At 41.7% G+C, this 20701-nt stretch overlaps 1 protein-coding gene across 2 annotated transcripts in view; it reads right to left on the bottom strand.

Annotated features, from left to right (window-relative positions):
• The window catches only part of slco3a1a (solute carrier organic anion transporter family member 3A1a), a 29464-nt gene extending 17159 nt beyond the window's left edge, over positions 1 to 12305 (bottom strand). For both annotated transcript variants that reach the window (XM_028431879.1, XM_028431878.1), the window contains exons 1-2: positions 11566 to 12305; positions 6286 to 6742 (exon numbers count right to left, since the gene is read on the bottom strand). In XM_028431879.1, the coding sequence (XP_028287680.1) occupies positions 6286 to 6742; positions 11566 to 11724 (616 nt within the window). In that variant the 5' untranslated portion in view covers positions 11725 to 12305. The remainder of the gene's footprint in view (positions 1 to 6285; positions 6743 to 11565) is intronic.
• Between the last annotated feature and the right edge of the window lie 8396 nt (positions 12306 to 20701).

Below are 20701 nucleotides of genomic sequence, written 5' to 3' on the forward strand. Positions count from 1 at the left end.
AAGACTGCCTGGCGGCATGGTGAGGCTACAGGGACTCATAATGACAAGAAAAAGGTGTCACAGGCGTGTTCAGGCCTAAACACTGGCAGTGATTAAGACAGGATGCTACAAGGAGCACCGTTCTGGCTATTGAGCCTTGACACCGCTGCAGATGGCAATCTGCTAGAACAGAAAATCAAACATGCTCTTGGCAAAAGCTCGAAGCTTCACCATACGGTTAAGTCGGCTGTGGTGATGGGGCCTGCGGGTTTGATATCTGTCACCCACTGATGATCCAGATCATACAGAGGTCTGACCTATTTACAGGACAAACTCACACTTTTTCAGTCTCCTGATGGTCCAGCTGAGGGATCAAACATTTATCAGGGCAGAGAAAGTAGCCTCCATTTTCAGTGGAACTTTAAAAACAATCCGGAAAGGATGAAACTCCCCTCGCATGAAGCCTGTGAGCATCAAGCAGCTACCACCAAACCAAACCAAAGCAGCTACCACCAAATAATCATATAAAAAAAGAGTAAAAGAGTATTTGAGGTAAAAAACAGGACTCATTTTGCAGGTGAGAAGGACTGTGTAATATTGTGCATAGGTTTTTTGTAAAGTCCCACATTGTTTTGTACCAAAGCCAAAATGATCAATAATTGATATGAAAAAATAAGGATGGACAAAAGTTTCCCAGACTAAAAGATGAAGATCTTTGTTTGCTTGTCCAGAATTCAGTTGGAATTTGATTGTCTGACTATGGATAATGATTTCATTTTCCCTTTATTTTTAATAGTAACATAAAGAATAAATATCATAATCCATTTTTTAATCATGCCTCTGTTTCCCACCATGTTGTCTTTACAGTTTCTGCTTTTTCTATTTAAAATGCCCTGTCATTGTTAAAGCCACAACATGCAGACTCATTCACTTCCACACTACTGTACATAGCAGTGGTCAAATCCACAGAACTACTCAAATACCAGCCGAAGTCTAGGAATATTCTACAGTCTCATCTCTGTCCACTTAGTTTTATTCATCTGCACTTTGTGTGTTGATTCAATGACCATGATAATAAACTTTTTGATGGTTAGGATGAGTGGTCGTTCTTTGACACCACACAGCATTATACAATACAACAAGAGTCAAGAGGCTACATTCAGCTGAGCACTGAAGCTATATGGACATGCCAAAATGTCAGTTCCTTGCATGGCCACTTGAGCTTAATAAATATATTAGCAGCCTTGCATGGAAAACTGTATTCTAAAGGTACGGTATATGGTGGGAGAGGAAATGAGAGATGAGAAGTTACTGGGTACTTAGCTGCCTTTGAATGAGCAAACATTTTGGCTTCTCCATCTACTTTGCAATGATATAACACAATTTGCTGCTTATATAAAGTTTTGTTACAAAAAACAAGAGAAAGTGGGGATTTGAGTGGCCTTGGATGTATTTACATCTAAACTGACCAGCCAGACGTGCCCCAGACATGGCTGGACAGACAGTAACAAAACATGCCCCGGCATAATTACGCCATCACTGTTATATTATTCCATAAAAACAGCAGATTGACAGCGGGAGGTGATTCACTACAGATGGCGAGTCCTTCTGAGACTACTACATGGCCTGAATCACAGCAGAAATCTGGTTCACACCAAACTGAGGTTAATTTCACATTATTAGACGACTTACACATACACTTCCTATCAGATCTGCATACAAACAAACTCCTTAATCAGCTCCTGTCATCTGCAAACAGCAATTCCTGAAAAGAGGATAAATCTGTTGCACAGGACTGAGAGATGATCTCATTTAGGAAGAACAGCATACTGTTTTCTGCCCAAATTTATTGGAACTCTCACTTAGGGTAAGATGCTAATCAATCACAATGATTTCCTATTTACTAGAACAGAAACAGTGAAGTGTACTGTCCACTTTTCCTTCTAATGTGCTACTCAGTGTTTGGGGATAATTACTGATTAGCTCCAGCATGTTGTTGACTAGTTGGCCACAAGATAATCCCATATTCACTGCCCTATACTCCGTCAGACCAAACTGAAAGTAACCATGTAGGGGGCTGCTGCTGCATCCAGGCCTGTGGCTAGTTGTAAATGCCTGTGGGTCATTCAGCCAACAGCTCTGCAGACTGTTGCGTCCTGTGACACATGGCATAAAGACAAACTCACATTGCTCATTACTGTGATGCAGCGGCTGGTCGAATGTTCACTACAACGCCGTTCATCATCTTGAGATAAACCAAACTGGTGTTGCTAGGCAAACTCAGCATGCAGCTTATGGCAGGGACGGAAAAACCCATTTAGAATCTAATCCTTCAAGATGACATTAACATGCGCTGAGTTTAAGTAGCTTATATAAACGCCCTGCTGCAGCAACTGTTTGGAGTCAGAGCATTTTAGCAGGAATGTTGATAAGTCTCTCGAGGATCCTTCGGAGACTTTTGTCACTGCTGGTTTTCCAAACCAGAAGCTAAAATTATCCCCGCAGATAATTTTGCCCACTTTTTGTTAACAATAAGTGGTGAAATGTATGATCAGATAATAGCTGGTTTGTAAAAGTTCACAGTGCTTGTGGTAAAATGCAGCACTAAGGCATGCAAAGGAAATACTAAACACTGACAAGCAGGAAAGCACAGAAATAGGAAGGACCGTTTTATGCTTTTACTCTGCAGAGGTTTGCCTCCAACCACAATGTGGAGAAAGAGGAAGAGATAAAGAGAGCACCTGTCAGCCTCAAAGCGGAGGAACAAACATCAAACCTAACTCCTAATTAGTTAATCAATAGCAACAGCGAAGTGTTTTGTCATATGTATTGTTGATGTGCATTAAATCCCAAAAGATGCTTTATTTAAAGCCTTTGTGTGGGTGAACAAATGTCTCTGTTTGATTGACAGCTGAGCAAACATTTTTAAAACTAAAGCTTAGAAATTAAAAACAAATAAAAGCACACAACCCTAAACATCATCTCCTATTAGTTTAAGTTGTTTGGCTTGCTTAGCTAATAACAAGCCATGGTAGAATACTTGTTGAATTTCCTCAACAACTATCTGCTTGATTTCCTTCAATTCAAAAAGTCTAATTTATTTAGAACTGCCGATCTACACTAAAATATATATATTTCTATTTTACAAGGTTGTTCTTGTTCTTGAATTTGTTAGCATGGTGATGTAGGATTTAGCCTCGTCAGGGTTTGTTTTCTTCAAATGGGAACATGGAGCTATGTAGCGTGCATTGTTTACAGATATGTCATGTGTGCTTTTTCAGAAGTTAAAAAGCAATTATACCTGCTTGTACAATACCTCATTGCAGTAGGAAGTGCTTTAGAAAATTGCACTTAATGTGTCCTCTCCATTGATACATTTTAATCCATGCAGGTACAGGCCAAATGTATAATGCAAGAAACATCCACATGTATAAATCTGTGGGATTTTACATAAGAAGACTTTGATTAATTCATTAATGTCATACTTTCAGTCTATCCCAGGCTGTTAAAAGGCTTCTGAGGCAGCCTGGGTGAAGTTTGTGTTGTATGATACACAGCGTTTGCCCCTGTATGTGTGTCATGTACAGTATATTTATGCAGTCAGGGGGTCCTGTGGGAAGAGCCAGAATTAGCAGTGGATAGTGAAAGGTCATAGAGCAGTGGGAATGGAGATCCTGTTGTCACAATCTGTCCAATCATATTTATTTCCTTTGGCCAGTGATGAGTGCCTACGTCTAGACTCAGGGAAACAAACCAAAACAACACCAGCCCATAAAATGTGTGTTGATGTTAGGCTCTCCTTTTAAAGTGCGGCAGTGCATGTGAGGTTTCTTGAGAACACTCAAGTACTTCCTTTTAAGAAGAACCTCCTAACAATACGGGCAGCAAAAACATAATCTAAACAGCGGCAGTGAACTTATCTTAGCCAGGAAGAGGCAAAAGAAAAACAGCTTGAAGAGTCACAGCAGACCTGCCCTGAGTGTGTTTTACAGCAGTGAGACATGTCTGCTGCACAGTAAAAAGCAGGCAGCCGGAGCCTCCGGAGGAGTTGTTTTTCACATGCCTGTGTGGTATGCATGTGCGTCCCGTCCCACTCAGACCCACCTCATGGCTGGCTGGTTGGCATTCCTGCCTCACTCTGTAATTATGGCTCCTCTCCAGGCCCTCTGTGCTGTGCTCTGTGTTGCTACAGGGCAGGTCCTGCCTCCTTCATAAACCATGGCCACTTTTCACCTGGTCATTTAGCTCAGACTCTAATTTTAACAATAACTCAACACTGGGTGAAAATGCTTACTGACTACAGCGGCAGACAACTGTTGCATCAGTTACACTCAGTGTCATGTGTCAAGTTTAATCGTGGCGGTTTTCAACCTAACCCCAAACCTGCAGCTATGTGATACTGAATAACTCGAGTGAATTACAAAGAATAATACTCATGCTTTAAATCCTGTTTTCCACTGACTGTGGTGCCTTACAGCACGTGAATGTACATGCTGGTGTGAAAATGAGACTGCAGAGGAAGTTTTTGCTTTGCAGAAAACAACAAACTTATGGGGTATATTCACATGTTTGATTACAGGGGGTTAAAATGACACACTTGCAGAAAATAACAAATATTTGTTTCAAGAATATTACTGCTGTCCAAAACTCAAGAATATTCCAAATACATTAAAAGTATATGAAAGGAAATCTCTCAGAATTCAGACAATCTGCATCATTCATGCAGCCGAGGGCACATGACAGGCCTGCAGCAGAAGGATTAGGACGATCAGCTGAGCACGACTCAATACCACATTGTTCCTCGCTGCTCACCGCTTGTTTTTCCTCCAACTCTCCTTGCAGCTTATCAGAGGACGACAGAACCAAATCTCTTCCCCTTTCTTGCCTGCCAAACTTCAATCATTCACAGTTCGCCTCCCACCGTAAAACCACTAACAAGCTGCTACACAACAGTGCGAAAACGTCACTGCCTTTTTTGTGGTACTTTGTCAGGATGTTTATTGTCTCAAACAATGCATGAAGGTGCCTTTTTTAAAGGAAAAAAACAGCTAATGTTCAGGACAAATAAACACAATAGAAGGCAATTAAGGAAATCAGCTTTAGGCTTGAGATTACAGAACACAGTGCTGCCTTTGTTCCCAGGTCACATCTGTATGTGAGTGACAAAAGGCAGCCACACAGCATGCTGCTGTGTGAACACATCAGGAAGGGTGTGTGCCAGCCTGAACTCATCCTACATTCAGGCTCTCATTGTCTCTGCTCCACACTGATAACAAACATCACGCCCTATGCGGACACATATCATCCACTCCATCAAAGGTTGATAAGGCAGTCTGGACCACAAATTACAGGCACAGACACAACAAGGAAACATACCATTATATGGATTTGTGGCTGGGGCTCACAGGTAAAGAGGGAAGATGGTCCTTGTAGAAACATGGCTTTGGGACTTTGGGAAATAAGATGAAATAAGATTGTAGTTTGGATTTAAACTTTCACCTAGTCCATAGAAGCATATGGATCCCTTTTATTTGAAGAAGTTGGCATCACAGACCTGGGTAGAACTCATCTTCTCCCTTTTTATGGCATACACTGATCAGTCAAATCAGCCCCTCAAATGCATTTCATACATTTTATTTATATCATTTACGTTTTTACTGAGTAGAGAATAGTGAAGAGAATAACACCAGTGTATTTGCTGCTGTAATTATGCAGCTTAACTTATCTTCAGTTTTAGTTCTAAGAAATAAAAACAAAACAAAACAGCCTAAAAGGTGCCAGTAGGTGGATTTTGTTGTCGAGCTAGGCAGTATACTGAAGCTGCCTTCAATATAGCAAGATACACATATCACAGCAAATGCCTATCCCTAAACAGCTATTGTGTATTCAGATTTTTGCACAGAAAGCACTTTGGTTGCACCTTGAAACCAGGAGGAGCCACGTCAGCAGCATCTCACCTTTGAGAGAGGATGGAGCTAAGCAGACACATTTCATCCATAGCTGGCCTCTTCGCCTCTTAAACGTCCATAATGGAGATTAAAAAACGCTCTGAGATGTGCTCACCTGGCACTCACGTGAACAGGCCTGTGCTCAGAACAAAGGGATGTGTGATGTGTGCAGTAGAAGAGCACACATATAACAGTGTGTTGACATCACACCTGATGGAGATGAACGAACACTGTATCACTTTCTAATGAACCAATTTTTGTTGTCTTGGGAAATCAGTGTGCTATAGTAAATGGATGTGTTTTCTGCACACACAGTCTGCATGTTATCTTACAATGTAGACTTATTAATATGGCTCACCTATATAGAGTGAGGAATCCTTCTTCTTCACATGATCATCGATATAGGACACGCCCAGCGGCTGCACAGGTGTGGCTCCAATCCCCAGCAGGACCTGCGCTCCGATCAGCAGCAGGTACATCATGTTAGTGTTGGCCTTGTTGGCGCACACAGTGTCCTCAGCCAGCTGAGCCTCCCTGCTGCTGGTGTTGGAGCAAACATCCCGACCCATGTCAGTCCTCCGCATTTCCCCTATCTCATACCGACTTGTTAGGAACTCGGGCAAAGCAGAAAGAAGAGCGCCGAGGGCCATGACGATGCCTCCACAGCCGATCAGACAGGGCCGATGTGCTTTGGCCCCGAAATAGCTGACAAACAGGATCAGCGCCAGGTTGCCTATCTCAAAGCTGCTGGCTATCACTCCGACGTCAGCACTCTGCAGGTTGAACCGCCGCTCCAGGGTGGTCAGCACACTTACCTAAAAAGAACAGGAAAAAAAACCGCATAAGAAATAAGACAAAAACATTTTATCTCCATTAACCCACATCTGAATATGATTTTTTGTGGATCTGATGTCATATTAACACTGGGTTTCTACATTTGATTCCATCGACATACACTTGGACAAATGTTGTTTCCATCATCACACTGTTTAAAAAGTGAGCCTTTCCACTGGAACATCCTGCATAACGAGCGGTTCAGATGTTCCACGCTGTGGCCCCTCCCTGCCAACAGGCCTCTGTTTCTGATTAGCTGGGCAAAGCAACATTTTTACTTCCACGGCTATAGAGAGCACGGCTCATCACAAGCTTCTCTCTTTCACCAGCTGTCATCCACACAAGAGTTAGAGCCTACCAGTAAGTTCTAGCTGCAGCAGGAATGCTTGTTCAGGCCAGTTTGTTTGCAACGGTTTCTGATTCAAGGGTCACTGATAAAATCCTGTTTATTTTCTGTATAAACAAAGACAGACAATCAAATCATTTACTTGTATATATGTTAGATTTTATTAAATCATTTCAAATTTGTTGTAAAAAGCAGAGAGGAGACATGTTTGCCTGTGATGTGTGGGAACAGTCTCTCTGTGTGATGTGAACCAGTGTGTCACATTTAAACAGTAAAAACGCTATTTATAAATTTGGTCTAAACTGTCCTTGAAAGGGCACCACAATTTTCCATTCCCCTTTGAGTGAGCTCTAAAAAAAGGTTCCTACCAACACAAACATCCTTTTCTGAACATAATACAGGCATCACTGCAGCACCAGCCAACAACTTGTGGTTTCCCATATGCCTCTTGAGTATAGAAATTATATGGAAGACGATTTAGTTGGGTTTGTAAGTAGTCTGATTGCAGAAATGACCTTTGTGAGCTTCATACGCTTCATGGTCAAATGTAATAGAAATGCTTATTTGTCATGCAAATACACTTGAATTGTAACTTGACATTATGTGGCACACAACATTTTTTTAAGCCAGCAGTGATTCTGCTGTGTGAATGTTCTGGAGACAGACTTTTCAGAGGATGATGATTGATGTTGCACCTTTAAGCTTGCAGCTGCAATGCCAAATTCACAGCTGTCTGAAAAGCTGAACCACACCTCTTATTACAGAAGGCCAGCATGTACTCTGACAGTGCACTGTGGTATGGCATGACAGGCTTTGTTTATTCATTGCGAATGAGGAGAAGGCATAGGGTGCTTTGTTGTTTTTTAAGGTCCCATAAGATAAACACTACCACACACTGATTCTACCATGCCTGTTCTACCATGCCTGAGCCCTGTTTCTTTAGCATCAAATGCAAATAAGTTGCTGCTGCCAATGCCCTTTCCTGGAAGAGGGCGGTGCCTTTGGATACCGAAGCAAAAACCAAAACAATGTGGCTGGTAACAAAAACACAGAAGTCCAATTGTACAGTTCTGAACCAGACAGGGGAGGGGCTTATCCCCCTATGATGTCATAAGGGGAATGCAAACCTAAATGACTTGTTCAAATAACATTCTGAAAAGCCAATAAATGGCTGTTACATTCAAAGACAATGCAGTAACCTGTGATTTATGAGCTCTGCTGTGCTCCCTTGTCTATTTTCTTTTTTCATTCAAGTTTAAAATAAGTTGTCTTCCGTGACTTTTAGAAGTCAGGCGTGACAGCCAGTCACTCCTGCAGCTGCTCTCTGGACACAACTGCAGTGACTCCTTCACTACAGATCAAGGCGCAGGGTGGATGATTGTTGGGAGCTGTGTGTGCCGCTGAGTCCTTCAGCGAAGTTCAGTGGATGGAAAACTTTAGAATGAGTCATGACATCTCTGCCCCTTGGGTGGCTCTTTCTTACAAATGTGAACGCACTGGATGTGCTGCATTTATGCCTGGCTGGCTCCACCCTGGCTGAGATCTGATCACAACATCATTGCCTTGTCCTGCTCTTCGAAAACAACCTGTTGACACGCCGGCTTTAGCTCTACACAGGCATTAACACCGCAGAGGGAATAAAGCCGTTATCCCAATCCAATCCAAGGCCTGAGTGGGTGACAGAAACTCTCTGGATGACTTGGGCTCTCATGTGTAGGTACAACATGTTGGTGCTCTGTAGCTCTGACTTAAACAGGCAGCTTTCCAGGAGGATTAAAAGCAGCATAAATTATATAGGGAAAAACTGAGTGGTCAGTGGTCACAGCCACATGCTGTCCAGATCCACAGCGAACACTGTTTAATCTGTTGCACGGCAACAAAACAAACTCAGTCGAGCTGAGTGTGACATCCCATCACCTAACAGAGGAGCAAGCCTGAGCGCAAGGAATCCCAACTCCCTCTGACAGGAGCTGTATTATCAGCACGCAGAAGAAGGGCTTCTCACTGCTGACATTCACTACAGCACATTACGGTTTAGTACAGAATGTGCTGAAATGGTGCAATTTGTGATGTTACAGCATCTGTTTAGAACTGAAGCTTTGCCTATTTAGAATAATTTTCTCTCCATTTTATGAGGTGTAACTTAAGAAAGGTTGACTGAAGAGCTGTAGGGATATGCTATATTTAAGATTGTATTGATGAATAAAGGAGGAATGCAGTTTATTCCATATAAGTAATTGATTTTTGAGCACATAATTAAAGTTTAAACTCCTTTCTTCAAAAACAGTTGAATAGTTCCTCCAAAAGCAGCCCACGAAGGCAAAACACCATGTCATAGTTGTGAGTGAGCATAATGGAGGTGCAACAGAAAAGCAAACTCCACCTGGGTGTCATGTTTATTTTACTGCTGATTAGTGCTGGAGATGATACTCACGGGACATGAGAGTGAATGTCAACTGTACCCATTCCCACTGAAGCCAGCCTTACAGTAGGCCCAACTAACAGACACCCTTTTCCAGACTGAGTTTGAATGAGCTTGTGTCCCACGGTCTCAGGATTTAAACCTCCCCCAGGTGACACCTGGGTACTATTTAACAACAAAGGGCTCTGTGCCATAGCTAACAAGGTACCTAAGTGTATATGTCGAATGAAGATTCTCAGTCATCCAGGTCATTTTCATTCTGAAGGTTAAACTAAAGCAACTGGACCGTAGTTTTCTTGAAGTTTTAGAGGACCTTGGTGGGTTGGCCTGCATTGACAGCCCATTGTTCTTCCTGGGCACATGTGACTCTGAGTGAAACTTTCTGGGAATGGATGAAAGCTGCATTGCATTCTCTTACATCCATTCCCACTGCTTCTATCCATTTTTAGGAAGTTTGGAGGAGCAGCGAAATGTCTTTAAGAAAATTCCAGATGCCTTGTTTCAACCTTCTGAATGCTGTCTGTGTACGTTTTTGATTAATATCTGTATAAACCTGAGCTAAACATTGAACACTTAATAAGGAGGCTTTCCTCTAAGTCTCTGATGATTCAGTGCTACCTCCGTTTGACAGCTTTGTTAAGCTAAGACAAACACAGTTCAGGTGTTAGCTCTTAGTGTTAGCACTTTGCAGCTCTGAGGTGTTGGATCTGGCAGTTGTAGTGACATCTCTGTCACTACAACTAAGACAACCTAAAACCTCAGGTGCGGCTACATAACAGTTACTCCAGCTAGCAAGAAAAAAAACACAGAAAAGTGGGAGTACACCTATTGCATGTTCCTACGTGACTTGAACAGTAAGTAGCTCACAGACAACAAGGGGGGCATGATAGTTGAGGTTTGCTCCGTCTCTGGCGGCAAACACTCTTAAGTACTTTTATCCAATTAGAGCCACCACAGTAGCTCATGCAGGACACCAGTTCATCAGACTGTCGCTGAGCCAGGTACCTAATGTCCTGCCCATGTAAATAAACTGTGCAGGTGTGATGGACAAAGGGAGGCTTAAAAGCTGCATGTGTTTGTCTAAGTAAATGACTGTGAACCTCACTTCAAGCTGCAGGTTAATGATTCGCTTACAGTTTGACCAGGTGCGCAGCATTCATGTGTCATTAAAAAAACACACACACACACACAACTGCCTGTTCTATGCAAACTGAGCAAGAAGATCCTTATTCCCATCATAACTGACTCAGAGTGGCACCACTGTGCTCTGTCGCTGCTCTGAGCTGCAGGATGCTTGATGCTCAGCAGGTCCACTAAAAGGAAAGATAAGATGTTCCACTCCAAATATGGTTATGGCATTTAGGGTTTAGTCTAATAATTGGGGCGTGAGCAGAGGAATCAGTGCGATTCATGGAAAATAAACATTGCTAATGTCAAAACTAAATGTTCACAGCGGTAGCCCGAGGCTGAGGAGCTCCTCTGGGATGCTTTGAGGAATATTTTGGAGCACTTCAGGGAGCTTTGTTCTACAAAATCTAAATTAAGTCTGTCTTTCAAAATGCTTCTGTGTTATCACTGAAATGGCATCTGACAGACACAGAGCTTAAATACCAGTGTGATTTGTCATCAGTGAGAGTAATAATAAAACCGAAAGAGTGTGTGAAAACCAAATACAGAAATCAGTAATGATGAGAGGGAGATTCTTGACCTTGAATGACATTTTAGGTTCAAATCAGCCAATCACTGCTCTGATAAACATTTTAAGCCAATTAATTTAACCAAGCTTTGCATCCTGCCACTGCTTCATGGCTGGTTTTTAATGTCTCAGTTTGAGTTGTGACACATAAATGAAACTTAATGACAGACAAACAGCTGGACGTTTCCTGACATAATAACAAACCCGGGCCAGCAGCGTGGAGTCTGTCCTGCAGGCTGTCATTTCTCTGCTGCATATGTTTTAATCCACCGCATGCAGAGCACTTAACACAAGTCCACAGTAACAGTGTGGGTCCTAAATGAGCTTGTGTTGCACTCACCAGGTATGCTCCGACGGTGCCCTGGGCCAACATCAGGGCGCATTCCGATATCAAGAATATCTTGATATTTGAGAAGCATGAGGAGTTTTTGCGGAGGCCGTCTCCTTCCAGCATGTCCCCGCTGCTCCGGTCCGAGTCCCGGTGCTTCTTCACCTGCATCTTCCTCCTCCTCTTAGGTTACCCAGACAGCACTGAGAGAGAGCGAACACACAGACAGGAGGATGACCGCAGGAAGACACTGCCAGGTACAGTGTTTCGCTTTCGTCCCCCCCCTGAAGGCTACATTCGCGGTGCTCCCTGTCGCCGCTTCTCCTGATTCAACAAACTGTCCTTTTTCATCTGACACGCTACGAAACACACATCTAAACTCCGCGGGGCTCTGTCGGCCGTCTGCGCTTAAACATTGCCTCCTTGTCGACGCGCAAGAACATGTGAACTCCCTGAAGGTGTTAGCAAAGGCACAAGTGAAGCACGGACGCGCAAATTCCTGTCAAATCGCATGTTTCCGCCGCGGGGTTCTGTGGCTTTGCGCAGAAGGAGTTGAAGGTTCTGCTTGTTCTCCTTTTCTTCCTCCTTCTCCTCGCTCCTAACTCCGGCCACTCCGGCGTGTCATGGTCCTCTACGCACAACGACTGCTCTGTGTGTGTGTGTGTCTGCGCTCCCACCTCTCTGTGCTCCTGTCCTCTGTCAGTGCGGCCCTAGAGGCGCCCAGGCAGCATCACAACTCTGCTAACTTGCCTCTGACTTGCAAAACCAATAAAGCAGCCCACTGGGACCCCGTGTGTGTGTGTGCGCGCAGACCAGTGGCGTAGGAAGCATTAAAAATGTGGGGCACCTTCTGTGGGTGGGTGGTGAAAAAAAGTACATTAGTATATTATGAAATATAATATAATAATATGAAGTAGTTGTGATTTCCTGTGGATTTTAACAGGTTGTTAAACAACTATTTAACCTACAGAAGTAAACACTTAATTCAATGACTATTTCAGAGAAAGACTCAACAAAAACTCATTGATTTTAAAATATTTTGATTTAACACAGTCGTCTCATCATTATCTGAGTTTCAAAAAGTTGTTGGACCATGAACCAAACTCTGCTTAATGCAGATAATACTGAAACACTAAAAATACTAACTTACAAAAAAAGGCATTTCTTCATTTTTACTTGCTTATAAAACTGCTGAACAAACCTTGTGGATGTGTTTATAATGATGCACTGCCTTATCTGCTACATCAGTGTTTCCCTGTTCATATAATGCACCACTGTGTCCTGACAGTCCATTACATTCATTTTATTCTTGCTGATAAGAATACGAGCAGGTGGCTATGTGCGCTGGCTAGGCGAGGCTGATGCTAGCAGGCTAACAGAAGCTAACCTGGCCTCATTACAATATGGGTTAATGCTGAAAACAACTCTTACTCTCCGTGTCTTTGTTAGAAATCTCCTCATGTCCATTGTGTGTGGGGAGGGAGCAGAAAAGGCAAACAACATGTCGTCAGCCAAATAATACCAGTCTACTGTAACTAAAAGTAAACAGTAGCTTCCTCCCAACTTTTCTAAGTTGATTTAACATCAATTGAAAGTCACCTGGGGCCATGTAACAAAACAGTTAAGGCTTTAGCATGAGTTGGACTTTGTGGGATGACACTGACGTTACCTCCTCCAGCTTCGACCAGCACTGACGGTTCTCTTTGCGGTGTTTTACGCTCGCTAGAAGAAAGCCACTGGCTTCATTAGCTCCGTTACTATAGTAATGGTATTGTAGCGCTATGGTAACCAGGAAAACGTGGAGTGGATTTCATTGGTGAGGTTATTCTATTATGAATCAAGTGGAATGGATTTTTTCACAAGCAATCGAAACAGCGTTAGGTGGAGTTTCCTACTCATTTAATGTGGGGGGGCGGTCCAAACGGGTGATTTTACGGGTGTGTGTGTGGGGGGGGTATAATAGTAGCTACGCCTATGGTGCAGACATACGTGGTTTATGAAAACAATATTCATGTCTATATTACAGCGTTATTAGACTAATTTATAAGACCATTTTGAGTATTTATTATTTATTAAAACACTTTTAATGAATACATGATGGCTACCATCACTTGCCTACACTTATTAACCTTATACACCATACATACAGTATTCAACAGTTTATGCTACAATAGGACTGTGGTACTGAAAATATCTTGATATAAAAATAGTGTGATATTTTTTAGGTCCATATTTCCGATCTGGTTACATTAAATCTGCATTTGGTTGTAGGATTACAGATTGTTGCAACAAGGCAGAGGAGCATTGAACATGCTTCCAAGGCACTTGACAAGACAGCACAGCTTAAGGTTAAATAAGATATTGGGTAAAATAAGTTAGCAAATAAATGTCATTTACTTTTGATGTGTTTGTAATAATGGGGGAGTGTTTGTGCATATTTGTACAACTTTAATAATAATATCCTGTCATATGGTTATTGATGTATTATCATTAACCAATGGCTACCGGTTGTAACCTTTTATAAAATAGTAAAGGAAATAGAACTGAAAATGTAACAGTGTTTTTTATGTTTACTAGGGAGAGTAGTGTTTTCCAGGACTATTTTCCCAAAAGGTGACCTTGGTGGTAGATTAAATTTTACATTTTTTAAATAGATGTCAGTGATGTGCACATATTAGGCAGGTTAGGTTCAATCCCAATATGTTGGTATTATTGGTTCTCAACAAATATAAGCTCATACTTCAGATAACTACTGTTTTGTGTATGTGTTTGGCCATCACACTCTCTCTCTCTTTCCCGCCACATCCCTCTCAATCAGCCCTTGGCTCCACCTGCAGTACAGCAACAAGTTCTGTGTCTTCCTGCTCCTCATCTATCCTCCTGCCTCTTGTTGCCATCTCGAGTTGTCTGCTTTTCGTTCCTTGTCACTAAAACCTTTAGGCTATCTAACCTAGCTCGCTGAGTGGCATGAGTGTGTCACATTGGGAATACTCCGGGCATGACCTCATCAGAATTTCCTATTTCATTCTGCTACCCAGAATGTGGAGAGACCTCATCTAAAATCGCCCTTTAGACCAGTAAGCGGCTAGGTTGGTGTTTTGTGTGTAAACAGACCTCATAAATAGTACTGCCCTCCTAGACCAGTAAGCAGCTAGGGTTGTGTGTTGTGTGTAAACAGACCTCAAATACAATTTCCCTTATTGACCAGTAAGCAGCTAGGTTTGCGTGTTGTGTGTAAACAGACCTCGAATACAATTGCCCTCATGGATGTTCTATAAGATAAATTATGATTTGAAGTGATGATTATCTTCTGTATCAAGTGGAGATGTTTGACATGACTTTTAAGCTGACTGGATGTTGGGAAAGGTGGGTCCACATAAACCACTGAAAAGTCCTGAAACATTAAATTGACCTTATAAACCAGCGGTCCCCAACCTTTTTTGCACCACGGACCGGTATCATGTAAAACAATATTTTTACGGACTGGCACAGAAAAAAACAAAAAAAAAACAAAGTGCATAAAAAGACAACTTACTCTTATACTTAATTAGTGGGAGCCTTTGAGCTTTCACAGCAATGAGGTGGTCCCATCTGGGGATAATGGGAGACAATGACACCCAAAGTGTGTTTCTTATGTCCAGACCACTCCGTAATTTTGTTTTGGCCGTCATTAACTGCTTCTGTCCTTCTTGTTCACGTTTTCTTCTTTCAAAAAACTCCAAAGGGTTGTCTTTTAATGCAGGGTGCTTGGTCTCCAAGTGCCGAAGCAGTTTTGAAGGCTTATTTGCTAGTCTGTCACCACATATCACGCAGAGCAGGCTTGGTGTGTGAGAATCACCTGTTGAAATAAACCCGTATTTTAAATAGGACTCCTGATATAGTCTTTTAAATGCAGGTTTCTTTTTCTTTGAAGTGGTAGGCTCCTCTTCTTCTGTCTCCTCATTAGGACTTTTCCCCTTTCCGAAGAAGCTCTCCAAAGACATTTGTTTTTTATTCATTTTTGCTAGCTTGTGGGCTTAATTTTGGGGTGCCGTATCCCGTGACCGAGACAAGCGCCTGGGCAGGTGCTTAAAGGCACAGGTGGATGAATCTGATAGATTTATAAAATGAAACAGTTTTCAGACTCGGATAATGAATAATATATTTTTTGCTCAGTCTTTCTGTGTGGCCCGGTACCAAATGACAATTTATTATTAATGAAATCATAGGTAGCTAATGGGTTTAGTGTGATGGTAAAAATTATACTGCTCACTGTTTTGCTGTGTATTTGTCCACTGTGTGGGAAAGTTTCACCTCTCTTCAAGGACACTAAATAAGGCCTGCCTAGCATGAAGAGCTGAATGTTAAAAAATGTAGCATGTTAGAGATCACATTTTTCTTCTGATGTACTGAACTTTGTGTAACCCCATTTGACCCACCTTTGTGCAGAGAGTACCACAATACTGAAGACCTGATATAATTGTATTGCTTTTTTGGGGGAATCCAAGCTGTTTAAATAGGGATAAAAAAATTCTCTTAGCACTATCTATATTGTTTTTCCATAATAAGATTCCTGAGACTTTATTGGAGGGGATTTTTTGGAGGCAGGAACTGGCCCCTCAGTGGTATTACACCATAAGGTACCGGTACTTGGTTATTGCTCCTTGTTAAGGATCTTCTTTATAAATTGTTGTGGATTTTAAACTGAGGGACAGACAAATTACAATATTCTTAACACTTTCAGACATTTTAAAAACTATATAATTAGTTATAAGATATGACCAGTTATTATTTGCTGAAAAACAAGACGTTGCAACATCAATAATACTGCTCCAACTATTACCTTTGAAAATACAGAAAAATTCAATCATTTGTTTAAGAAAACAACAAACTAGTCAAACATGAGTGAAGTAACAAATAAATAGTTTAGATTCAGACAGCAATGCTGCAACTAAATATTATTCCTGATAATTATCTCACACACTTTGGTCTCAAAAAATGGCAAGATCATGTATCCAAATAATGACCCAACAAGAAAAAAGGTGGCAATCCTCTTTAAAAATAAAATGCCATATTCAGTTTCGTACTGAATAAATAAACAGTTATTAGCAGGCTTTAGATGCACAAGTAGGTAAATGTAACTGTTTTCAGTCTGCATGCTAAGCTAGGCTAAGTGCTGGCTCACATCTCAAAAAAAGAGAAAAGAACATGTGGCATCAATATGTTCAACACACACGTCAACACACAAATGACCTCTTTCACTTCTTTCAAATGAAATCTGCTTTTTGACTAATGGACTATCTTTGCTGAACATATAGAAATTGTAGTGCTTACATAATATGTTTCCAACATTTATTATTGGATTATGAAGTTGTCAGCATGTCTGGGATGAGGTATTGCAGTGGCTGCATGATGTAATGTAACCACATAATGTGATGATGATGAAGATGATGATAGGGTGGAACTGCAGGATGATAAACAAACGTTGTGTAAAAGCTGTGAGGGTTTTTTTCACAGCTGCGTGCACAGTTTTGGATACAACAGTGGCAGCGTGGAAAGGTCAGGGAGATGAGCTGGAAATTGATGAAGTGTGAAATGTGGGAAAAAATCGTCAGTGACATGAAGATGATTTCTGAGTTATTATTAGATTTTATTTGATGATACTTTAATTTTTTTTGTTTTAATTAGTCTTTAGTTGAGTTATTTCTTGGTATATTATGTTTTTGAGACATTCAGAAACATGTTTTAAAAATATAATAAACATGCTGGCAAACATCTGCACTATGACGTTGATGCTGTGCTAATTTAATTTCTCCCACAGTTCCAGTATAGTATAGGTAACCCAGGGGACGTGAAACTGGCCCTGTCTCACTTCCTTAGAACAAACAGAGCCACAGCACAATGAAAACTATAAATGCTCAGTTCAAGATTAACACGTCGCCTCAGCCCCCTCATTTTCAGACTGAGATTTGGCAGGTGTCCACAACCAAACGAATCCAATAGCCTCTCTTGACCAGCACACTCTCACACAGAATTCCCTCCCACATCATGTTGCATGTTGCTTCCTACGTCCAACCTGCTGGGAAACAGCAAAACGTTGACTGTCAGACTGACAGTTTTAGTGTTGGATGTCTCAGTCAAACACACTGTGTTACAGTGTTAACTTCACGGCAAGCAGCAACGTGCCAACCACAGAGACCGGTATGTAAATATTGAAAGCTGAATGAGCAGTGTTATGAGAAATGTAAATCTAACAGTGGGGCAGTCTGAGTTTCAAAAGTAAAGATAGACCTTCTTCTTGACAGAGCTGCAGCGGCCTGTGACAGATAAGACTATTAATACAGTGACTCCATCAGTCCTCTGTGTATTTTATTTCTGACCTTATAACCCTGAGTTCTGCTTCAAATCACAAGCGTGTTGAAGGTTGACAGTAAAGCCATTCAGCTTTCTTCTCTCTAGAGCTTGTCATATTAACTTCTTTTATGTTTACCCTATCTTTAAAGGGCTGTAGTTTAAGTTCAAGAATTCATCATGGTGTTTTACTATTGTGTGCTGCTCAAAGGGTTCGTCCATCTTTATTTGCAGTCCATAGTTGGGCTGTCCTTCAGCTTTTAGTCAGTTTAGGCTCCTTTTAGTCAATGCCATAAAAACACAATAGGAGCTAAAACATGTTTGCATTTTTGTTGGAACAACGTGTGCCTTGGTTTGTGCGTCTGCGATTGAATCTGGTACTGGTACTTTAAACATCTTTTGATCCTTTAGATTTATCTTGGCCTTAATGCAGGTTGTCCTGCCCCCTCGGGTTATGGAACTATTGTTCCAACCTTTGGACAGCCGTCATCTTGAACTGTGCAGCATAGAAATGTGCAGAAAATGTTCATATAGCTCTATTGTGATTGTAATAAATCTGCCTCGGATCACTTTAACAAGAATAGTAGTATTGTAATGTAGACGTGTAAATGTGCCTGTGTGTGTGTGTGCACTACTGTTTATATTAAAGACATGAAGGGACTTGAATCAGGTATTAACAGGCAGAGGGTGGAGACGGCGCGGATCGGCGCCAGGAATGCATGAATGGAGAAGCTTACGAAGTATTGTTCTGCCCTCTGAAACAGCTGCTATTTATAGGGTTTGGAAAAGGGTGGACTGTATACGAGAAACCCAGCCCATCTGCTGGTAGACACTGGGAAAATTGAAGGAGTCTGAGGAATGAGTAGGAGTACAAACAGTGCTGTACTAAACTTTTCCTGTTTAAAATTCGAAAGGGAAAACACACCAGCTCTACCTCTTATTTTACAAAGTTTACTTAAAAGCCTGAAAAATATGTTACTCTCTGATCAAAAGTGTAGCTTTTTATTTGATTTATTTATAAGCATCATCATAGTGCATATTAGCTTTTGCACAGCATCACCAATGGATGCTGATGCCCTTACTTATTCATTCAACATTTAGAGGCACATAGCCTGGATGGATGGCAGTACAAGAATATATAAATATAATGGTTATCAGTGGCATAAGATTGTCACAAATACCACCACTTATATAGCACTGCAATGGTCTCAGATTGCTGACATTTCATTTCTTATTAGGGCCCGAGCACCGAATGGTGCAAGAGCCCTATTGAAACCCTTAGGATTATTATTAGGGCCCGAGCACCGAATGGTGCAAGAGCCCTATTGAAACCCTTAGGATTATTATTTTTTTTTTTTTTTTTTCTTTCCCCCCCTTAGATCGCATTTTTGGGGGCCTTAACATGCCCAAAAACTCACCAAACTTGGTAGAAAAATTCATTCGCCCTAAAAATTTTGAAATTTGCTGACGTTTGAAACGCACATAGGAAAATGACTCTATAGCGCCCCCAACGCGTAGCCCCTCTGGCCAGTTTGACACAGGATTATGAAAATTAGCACACATATGTATCACCTCAAGACGCACAAAAAAGTCTCTTGGACCCCCCCTCCAAACCCAACAGGAAGTCCGCCATTTTACCTTTTGTGGCCATTTTTGGCGATGTGTGACCCTGCTGCAAAACTTTTCACGCCTCGCATACTTTATGGGATTGAGCTGAAAGTCACCGTGTCCACTCAGGACACCATAGGGAATAGACGCATTCCAAAACTCTTACAAAAGTCTGACGGTGTGGCCGGGGCGTGGCCTCAAAGTTTGACCATTTCAGAGGAAACAGGAAGTCTCTATAACTTCTTCGTTTTCTGTCCGATCTGTACGAAATGTCACATGTATGATCAGAGTCTGACCCTAAACACATCTATACAACAATATTGAGGCTTTGACAGAGCGCCACCTACTGGCTACACAAAATGTTGTGTTTTCATAGGTTTTTCTGCCTGCCCCTGTGGCCTGTTTTGAGTAGGGTCATGAAAATTGGCACACGTGTGTATCACCCCAAGATGCACAAAAAAGTCTCTTGGACCCCCCCTCCAAACCCAACAGGAAGTCCGCCATTTTGAAATTTCTGTTAATTTTTGGCGATTTGTGACCCTCCTACAAAACTTTTCACGCCTCGCATACTTCATCCAAATGAGCTAAAACTCACTGTGTCCACTCAGGACACCATAGGGAATAGACGCATTCCAAAACTCTTACAAAAGTCTGACGGTGTGGCGGGGGTGTGGCCTCAAAGTTGACCATTCGCCATTACAAAGGAACTCACTGTATTTATTGCCCTAATGCATAGCCCCGCTGGCCAGTTTGACACAGGATCATGAAAATTGGCACACATGTGTATCACCCCAAGACGCACAAAAAAGTCTCTTGGACCCCCCCTCCAAACCCAACAGGAAGTCTGCCATTTTGACTTTTGTGGCCATTTTTTGCCTATTTCTGACCCTGCTTCAAAACTTTTCACGCATCGCAAACTTCATGCAATTGAGCTGAAATTCACTGTGTCCACTCAGGACACCATAGGGAATAGACGCATTCCAAAACTCTTTCAAAAGTATTACCGTGTGGCAGGGGAGTGGCCTCAAAGTTGACCATTCGCCATTACAAAGGAACTCGCTGTGTTTTATGCAGTAATACCCATATACTTTATGCAATGTGGACAAAATCTTACAGTACTGCTATGGACCCGGGTCTGAACAGATATATATGCTAATAGGATGATTCGGTCATAGCGCCACCTACTGGTAGCAGGAAAGTTTGGTTGTAA

This window comes from Parambassis ranga, chromosome 19 (assembly GCF_900634625.1).
Source record: "Parambassis ranga chromosome 19, fParRan2.1, whole genome shotgun sequence".
NCBI lineage: Eukaryota > Metazoa > Chordata > Actinopteri > Ambassidae > Parambassis > Parambassis ranga.